At 37.4% G+C, this 9242-nt stretch overlaps 1 protein-coding gene across 2 annotated transcripts in view; it reads left to right on the top strand.

Annotated features, from left to right (window-relative positions):
* The window catches only part of DMXL2 (Dmx like 2), a 48025-nt gene extending 40104 nt beyond the window's left edge, over positions 1-7921 (top strand). For both annotated transcript variants that reach the window (XM_086848400.1, XM_086848401.1), the window contains 9 exons: positions 52-173; positions 819-957; positions 1327-1387; positions 1464-1591; positions 3118-3195; positions 3792-3883; positions 4454-4506; positions 5143-5360; positions 6461-7921. In XM_086848400.1, coding sequence (XP_086704526.1) covers positions 52-173; positions 819-957; positions 1327-1387; positions 1464-1591; positions 3118-3195; positions 3792-3883; positions 4454-4506; positions 5143-5360; positions 6461-6670 — 1101 coding nt within the window. In that variant the 3' untranslated portion in view covers positions 6671-7921. The remainder of the gene's footprint in view (positions 1-51; positions 174-818; positions 958-1326; positions 1388-1463; positions 1592-3117; positions 3196-3791; positions 3884-4453; positions 4507-5142; positions 5361-6460) is intronic.
* The last annotated feature ends 1321 nt before the right edge of the window (positions 7922-9242 follow it).

The following is a 9242-nucleotide window of genomic DNA, read 5'->3' on the forward strand; positions in this document are numbered from 1 at the left end:
ATAAAATATCTTAATTATAGTTAGTATAAATTTTGTGTTTGTGCTGCATAGGCAAACAGCAATGAAATTGTTTTGGCATCTACACATGATGTTCAAGAACTTGATATTTCAGCTCTACTGGCTGCTCAATCATTTATATGGATTGGGGAAGAATATGACAGAGAGTCTAAAAGGTAGGATTGTTTCTTTGTGGTTATATTAATAAGAGTATTGATTTTCTGTGAGACTGTATCTATATTACCTGTGTAAGCACAAACAGAGCATACAAACAACATTAATTACTGTTCTTCAGTAGGTTTCAGGTTGTTTTGCAAGTATGGGAAGGCAAGAGAATGATTACTGTCTTTAGGCAAGCCTGCACTGCACAGTGAAGTAAAATCCCATGTGGTGCATAAGATAATAAAGTGCTACCTTGGACACCCTGCAGCTCCCTTGCATCAGTGCAGTGTGGAGGGCAGCTGTGGCAGCTGATGCTGGTTGTTCCTGTCCCCTCCATTGCTGAGGACTGTGAATGCATCAGATGCAGTGAGCACTCCTCTGTACCAGCTCCTGCACACTGCACACACAGGTCAGGAGCAGCCCAGCAATATTCTTCTCAAGGGAGCTTATGTTCTTATATTGGGATCATCTCTTGAGATTAAACATGGATAGATTTGGGGCACGTGGAAGGAATTTCTACTGCATAAGTGCAGGAATTATCAATTTATAGTCTCATTATTGTCACTTCCTCTACCCACTGCCATTAGGCTCTTGACAAATAAGCAAAGGTCATTAGAAGCAAAGAAGCATTTGTTTAAAACAGAACTGTTCTTTTACAGTTCTGATGATGTTGACTTCCGTGGTTCTACCACAACACTGGCTTCTTCAACTGCACCATCGTTTGGAGTGAGTCAGATCCAGCCATCTCCATCCATGCCCTGGCTGGGCACTGGGCAAACCAGCACTGGAGCTGGTGTGGTGAGTACTTCTGTGTGTGCAGCTCAGGAGAGTGGGCTGTTTATCATCTGTGTGCATTAGTCATCGTACTGTCAATCCAGTATTGACATTAAAGGACAACAGCAACCAAGGCCAGGCCAAAAAGAAGGCCAAACTAAGCATTTTCTCATATACTGTGGCACAGAATTGTTGTGTTATAGGAAATAATGGCACAATCTGGGTGGTTTTCTTTCTTATGGGTACATTGATATAGGACCATTCAAATAATGTTAGTATAATAGATGTTTTTTTAACTAGGGAACACCCACCACATAATAGTATAAACAAAATTGAACAGTGTGTTTATGTCTTTTTCAAAATTATTTTAATTTTCCTTTGTTTCATATAAAGCTGATTAAAAGAAATCTGAATAACGTCAAGAGAATGGCTTCACATCCAGTCCATCAGTATTGTAAGTGAATCACTAGTATGGAATTAATAATTTTTTACAAAATACTGTAGTATTAATGATCATCTTTTAATCTTAGATCTTACAGGAGCACAAGATGGAAGTGTCCGAATGTTTGAGTGGACAAGGCCACAGCAGCTGGTGTGCTTCCAGCAGGCTGGGAATGCCAGGGTGACAAGGATGTATTTCAATGCCCAGGGAAATAAGGTAAGTACAACATGTAGGGTTTTGGTGGGGGTTGGAGTTTTCATTCATAAGGAAATGTTTGGTTGTGCTGTGACCTCTAAAGTAGTTTTAACTGCTGCCATGCAGAACTCTTAGGTTGCCCTAGAACAGTGTGTCGTGCATTTTGGCTGCATGTGGGAGCTTTGTAATAAACCCTGACCCATATTCTCCTTTTTTTTTCTCTCAGCTCCATACTGCTATCCCATATCCTATTTGCCACATATTCACACTATTTGTTCTCCCTCTTCAGAAATGTGTTCCTGTATGGTGACTTTTTTAAAACTACAGAGATTCCTTATTTTATAAATGCACACTTGTATCTATAATAGAATCATTAAGGCTGGAAAAGACTTCCAAGACTGTCAAGTCCAGATGTCAATCAGTATAGGCACAGATCTTCAAGTGCCTCCCACTTTGCATTCTGGCCAAGATAAAGTTTTCACAGAATGCATTACCTAGAAGAACCTGGAAGAGAGGGATAATTCAGCTCATGAGTTGAAGGCTGTAAGTGTACTCCACTAGAGTGAAGAGCAGAAAGGGTACAAAAAGATATGCTTTGGCCAGAAGTCTCTATGAGGGATATGAGATGCACAAAGAAGAGTGGAGAAAGAAAGACAGACAGACACTGGGAGGAATACCAACCTCTTCAGTTTTTCATGTAGTCCATTCTATTATTTTAACAGGTCTTGTCTGCATTTTTACTGACAAAATATTTAACTTCATTGTAGTTAAAAGCTGTATGCTATAAAAAGTGAATTAAAGGTGTTTGCACATGACTGTACATAGCTAGAAAACAGCAAAGGGGAAATAGCTGGAAATATAAAGTATCTCTCAACATACCTATTTTCACATGGCATAGAATGTAATTTAAACTTATTCTAAAAATGTGTTTTGATTGTGCTTTGAGATATTGCAATCTTACCTTCATGTGGGAATTGATGTTAAGTCAGAAATTAAGATGTACATATTGTTGCTATGCTTCACATGAACTCATCAGGCAGTACTTGTGAAACTCAACTAAAGAGAAAATATAAAAAATAATTCTAAATATTTCTAAAATTATTTTGTAAAATACTTACAGATCACACTGCATAGAGTATACAATATTTAATGTTATTTATTTTGGTTAATATAGCTCAGTCATTTTACCATTCATGCCTACAATCTTTCCACAATTGTTCTTATCATGCTTTTATGGCATGCTGTCATGCATCTTACTTTTTTAAGTATTTTCAGGTACAGTCATGGAGTAATCATGCCTTTGTTAGCTTTAGCATCTAACATTAGGATTTGAAAGATAAGCTTCCACTCTTTCTCCATTTCCAGAAAATAACTGAGTATGCAGGAGAGCATCAATCATTAAATAATCATTAAACATCAGCACTGAACTCACTTGGCTTCTAAATGAACTCACTTGGCTTCTAAACTAGTTTTTTTTTTGACTTGACAATCATGAAGCATCCAGTAGCCACCATGTAATGCTAATAAATGCAGTTTGTTCCTTGCAGTGTGGTGTTGCTGATGGTGAAGGCTTTCTAAGTATCTGGCAAGTAAACCAAACCACCTCAAATCCCAAGCCCTACCTGGTAAGTATTCACAATTTTTTTATTGTTATTATTATTGTAGAGGAAAGCAAAGTCTTTGAAATTTGAGACAGGCCCAGAGTGTATGACTTTCATGAGACATGTTTGATTTTGGTGCTTTTTAATTGGCACACTTCATCAAAACAACTGCAAAGTTTCAGTGATACATCTTTGGAAAACCAATTGCACAATAACCATAAACTACAGTGTAATTACAAATACTCCTTCAACATTAGCCTTGTTTAAATTAAAAATTAGAGCCATGAATAATGACTTTATAACCCCAAAACTAAGTAAAAATACACTCTTCAATACATTTTACTGCTTCTTAACATGAAGACCATGCTTAATTTAAAACTCAGGCTGTTGTTTTACACAATACAGCAGATTTGTTCTTTGGCACTTACTGTACTATCTTTCCATTTTATACTGAATTTTAATCCATTGTTCCATTCTCAGTTTCAAACTGACAGTTATTAAGCTTTGTTCCAATGACTCTTTGTGTTTTACTATCACTGACATCAGACTGACAGTTGTTACTTTTGATGCAAATAACAACTGGTAAGATTGCACTTTTCTGTTTGTTTTGTTTTTAATAGAGTTGGCAGTGCCACAGTAAAACCACAAGTGACTTTGCATTTATAACCTCTTCAAGTCTAGTTGCTACATCGGGACAATCCAATGATAACAGGTGTGTTTAAAGAAACAATGAAGAATTTCAAAACTACTTATTCATCTCCCTTAACTTGCTAAGCTCTTGGGCATTAACGTGTGGCTGACATTTTAAAGCTCATTGTTCTAAGTTTTGTTACTGCTTGAATTTGCCAGATAATTCCTTTGACTATCATTTCTTCAGTTGCTTATTTCCAAGTTTAGTTTGTGTGAGGAGTGGTCAATAGTTAACCAGTTTTTTCAAGCTTTATTCCAAAAGCAGCTACTTTAATAGGATGCTGTTGCTGGAGTTAGAAATCTGTTCAGCAAAGCAGGATAATTCTTTTTCTCTGAAAAGAATAAGATCTATAATTATTTGACACAACCTTTGATCAGTACACATTTTAAGGGTAGAAGGTATAGTTCCACTAAGAAGCATAAAAGAGCAAAGAAAATAATTAAAAGTCTTCTTTGCAAATGCTCTCCAGTGACTACAGAGTGTTCACTTCTGCCTTCTGGACTGAAATAAAATGTGAACACTTTTGGAGTCACCTCACTCCATGAATGATTTAGCAGTAGGCCATAATGATATTGGTTTTTTCTCTCTCAGAAATGTGTGCCTCTGGGACACTTTGGTTTCATCTGGAAACAATCTTATACATGGTAAGTACTGTGCTGAAAATTAAACCTTTGCTTCTTTTCTGACTAAGGAAACACTGCTTGCATGTGCATTTGGTGCAAGGGGAAAACCTTACACTGGGGAACACGTTCAAGTTTCTGTTGCACACTAATGCATGCACCAGACTGGTTCTCCATGTTCTCTAGCATGATGTTAATCTGCTCTATATGGAAAAGTATGAAGGAAGAACATCACAGAATGGTTTGGGTTGGAAGGGTCCTTAAAAATCATCTCTTCCCATTCACCTTGCCCTGGGCAAGGACACTTCACTAGACCAGATTGCTCAAGATCAGCTATACATCTTTTAAATCAGGAATTTACCTAAACTTCATATGGTGAATTTTATATTTTCTCAAATTTTGAACTTTCATTCAGGTATGACCTTGTATTCTAAAGTAACTTAGACTGAATATCATGCTTTCTTGTGCATTTGTGCATTAGATCTAAGTATCTCTTATGAGAGCAATAAGCTGTCAGCTGATGAGACATTACCTATATGAAGGAATGTGTCTGCAAAGTTAGAAAATATTCAGGTAGCAATTTATAGAAAAAATGCATTTTAAGATTGATAGCTACTTACAGTTTCAAATCTATTAAATTCTGACATCCTTCTTCATCAGCCTTCACTTGTCATGACCATGGTGCCACAGTACTTCAGTATGCACCCAAGCATCAACTGCTCATTTCTGGAGGTAGGAAGGGATATATCTGCATCTTTGACATCAGACAGAGGCAAATCCTTTTCACCTTCCAAGCACACGAGTCAGCTGTTAAGGCCCTTGCACTGGATCCTTCCGAGGACTATTTTGTTACGGGCTCGGCCGAAGGCAACATGAAGGTAAGGACAGATGGAGGAGCTGGGCTCTGGAGGAGGGTGTTTGGCTGAAGTAGTGTGCTGTCATATGTAAATAGCCAGATAAATGCAGTAACAAAACAAAAACAAACCCCAGAACCCCAAACCTACGCTTGATGTACAGCCTGCTTGCTTTACATTTATAATGTAAACTGAAATATACTGGTAGACTTCTAAAGTAAGTAGGTTTTGTCCTCCACTAAAGAATAGTCTTTTTAAGGTTGTGAGGCTGATTTTAAGTGGATAAAACAAAGTGCACAGTTCTGAAATCTTACCTTTGTTTTTTCTCTCACTAAAAATTGTTCTGGCTCTGCCGTTGGACATTTTGTTGTAATACAGAGGGTGCTCAGCAACTTCAACATTGTGTAAAGTTTCTGTATCACCAGGTTCTATTTTTTTTCTCATGATGCTGTAGCCCCAGACAGTTACTGAGAGGTCAGAGTAGCAAGAAACAAACTCCAACATGAAAACAAACAAATGAAACAAAACAAAACAAAACCAGAAATACAGTCCCAGTTTAAAGGAGCATTTTACCTGAATACTAAAGGAAGGAAATATGACATGGTAAAGAGAAGGTGAATACAGTTTCTTTTCTTTTAGCTGGAGGACGGCTTAACAGGGGCTTTCATGGCCTGGCCTTGATGAGGCTCCTGCTACTCAGGACACAACAGGCAGCCGTGCTTCCTACCTCTCTGCATGCTTATTAATTGTGCAGCTTAGTCTCTGCAGCATTCCTTAGCAGGAAAGCATTTCCAGCTGCTGGAAAGCTGACAGTAGTCATCTTGGATGAAAATGCTATCCATTTCTGCAGCTTTCACAGGGGGAAGCTGGGAGGAGGACTCTGATCAGGTAACACAAGGTAGCTTCACCCTGCCCAATACACAGCTGGTCCACAGTACGGCAGTCTTACACTGCATCAGGAGTCTCTCAAGACTCTTGGACTTGTAGTAATTGTTGCAATGAGGCAACAAAAAAATCCTTTATCTTTGCTGAAAAGAGTTTAGAACAGCCAGGAATCTGAAACATTAGGGGGGAAAATACAAATCCTTTAATATTCATCTCCTTTTGTCACTCTTTTGATACAGGTGTGGAGACTGACTGGCTACAATTTAATTCATTCATTTAAAAACGAACATGCTAAGCAATCCCTTTTCAGAAATATTGGTGCTGGTGTCACCCAGATTGAGACTGTGCAAGGCAATCGTATCTTCTCCTGTGGAGCAGATGGCACGCTGAAAATGAGGGTTCTTCCCAATGCTTTCAATGTACCTTCAGGCATTTTTGACATTCTGTAGCATTCTGTGAGCTAATCATGGTTCTATAATGTCCCTATAAGTAGCTAAAAAGACAGTGATATGCGCTGTGGAAAGTGCATATCACTTTCCCATCAAAGCAGTTACTGCAGCATTAAGTAGTATGGGGAGAAAACCAACACTTTTCCAGCAGGTATATTTTGAATATGCCCATAAGGATCACTGGGGTGGAAATGCATGTACTGGATTGTAAAAGCAAGGAATTCAACCCAGTATTGTTGGTCGTGGGGGGGTTATTGCTCAGTAACCCACAAGCTGCATTTTGTGTTGTAAAGATCCTGACAGTTGTCAGTCACTTCACAAGCACTGTGGCTCTACAAGTCAGTAAGCATTTCTGACGTGATTCTGATTACTTTTATTCCAGTTTTTCCCACTAAATGAAGCATGTATACAACTTCTCATTGTAAAATAGTTTAGTTTTAATTAAGGGTACTCGGTGTATTTGATTTCTGCAGAAAGTGTAATGGATGCAAATGCCGTGGAACATGTGCAATCAAGGACGTACTGTGAGAGATGTATCATTTTATGCTGAGATTTTTTTTCCCAGTTAGTATTATTGCACAGTTGATACTGTAACTTGCACATCGACATATTTTTAAATGCGATGGGGTTTAATTTGCACAGTATTTTCCTTTCTTTCTGAGCTATGTTTTCTATTGAACACCTGCCTTTACTTTAGGAATGTATTGTAAGCACTAAATGTTTGTAGTGAAGACATCCAGCATTCTAGTCAGCTTTTAGTTTCAAAAATCATTTGTCCAGAAAATACTTCATTAAATGAAGCTGTTAAGAGAATACAATGGAACATATAATGCCACATTTCAGATGAATGTCAGGCTTTATGTGGCCAGCTAGTAAATAGTGGATAAAACTGGTAATTAAATTATTACCAGAGTATATTGTATAAACTATGCAGAGTTCAATATTGTTTGCTTGTAATATAACTAGCTACTGTTGTCAGATGTATTTTTCTGTTGTAAACAAAAAACAAGTTCTTCAAGGACTGGAATGGATGTCTGTGTATTTAAATGTTAACAAACTGTCTTATTCCTCCAATGAAATTTTGAAGTCTGTGTTGTATTTTAAGATATACTAGAATAAAAAGCACCTTTCTCCAAAGGTGATTTTAAATTGCAGCCTGTGAAGTAGGAAAAGTATGAAAAGAAGGAAGGGTAAATGTCACTGTTTAGTTTTCCCTTTGTAAGTTAAATAAATTACTTTTATTTCATGGAACAGCCCATTCTAGAACTCTTCCTTATATTTAAACAGATTTATCTAAATCTCCAGTACATTGACTGAATACTTCCTGAGTTAGCTTTAACTTGACCTCAGACTGTACTGAAAAAAGATTAGCTGTTTACATTTTATTTTCAGCTGTTCTTGAGAAGTACAAGGTTAACAGAATTAAGTTCCACAGCTGCAAGAAGAAAAGAGGTAGAATTTCCTGGCCTTCCCTCTCCAAGAGGTTGATTCAAGTGTTTCAACAACGCTGTGCAGAAGTTTACCGTGCTTTGAGATGGGTACATTATCTAGAAAATATCACATCTGACTTGAACGGTGTTTGCCTGAGTATATTGCTGACTTTGTGGGTATTTTAGCTGAAAATGTGTGCTTTATTAGTACTACAATTCAGTTTTTGAAACAACATCACAATCAAACAAATATGAAAAAAACTACCAACCAAAACCACCACACCCCCACAAAAGTCACAAGCATTGCACAGAACTGTAGCTCTGCAGTGTGAAGTGTTACACTCTATAAAGGTATAGATAGAACTGTTAGTCTGTGAGTTTTGATGTCTATACTAGTTCAAAGTATTAATTATGATTTTTTTATTCCCTTCTGCATATCTTTCCCTTAGCATGCAAGGCCTTAGTGATAACAGCAAGTATCCTGGGAAGGGCCCTGCCATCCCTGTGTCACACACTGGAGCTTAGCTGCAGGAGAGGAATTGTTCCAGCACATTTGCTAGACAAGGTTCTGCAGGCACAGACTTTCCCAAATTCATTAATCCATTTGACAGGGCCAGGATCACACAGGTATTAAACAGCTCAGTGCAGTTCAGGATTTAAATAACACTCTGCCTCTAAATATTTGGGTGCACTCCATGAACTTTAGCAATATGCACAGGCAGCTTAGAAATTCAGGTAGAGGTTTTCCAAGAGCATGATTTTGAATCTATATACATAAAAGAACAGTAGAGATTTTTGTTCCAATGTTAAATTTAGAAATCTGAAATACCAGAACAAAATTCAAATCAAAAAGTTCCTATTATTTCTCACCTCTAACTCTCAAAAATTTGAATGTGAATTGAGAGTCTCTGACTTATGGTTAACAACAAATTAAATCACTAAGCAGTATGATGATTCTAAAAACAGCAGCAAAAAAAGTATATCCTTCATTTTATAATTTCATTTGTCTGGATGAATGTGGAGACATTTTATTTTAGAATTATGCCTTACTGTAATTAAATAGTTACAAGCAAGTTATAGTGGTATAGTTTGCATGGCAGTGAAAGCCAAAGAAGGGTCTGCAGCAACTCAAGAAACTCAAA

Source organism: Cyanistes caeruleus, chromosome 13 (assembly GCF_971803275.1).
Source record: "Cyanistes caeruleus chromosome 13, bCyaCae1.hap1.1, whole genome shotgun sequence".
Lineage (NCBI taxonomy): Eukaryota > Metazoa > Chordata > Aves > Passeriformes > Paridae > Cyanistes > Cyanistes caeruleus.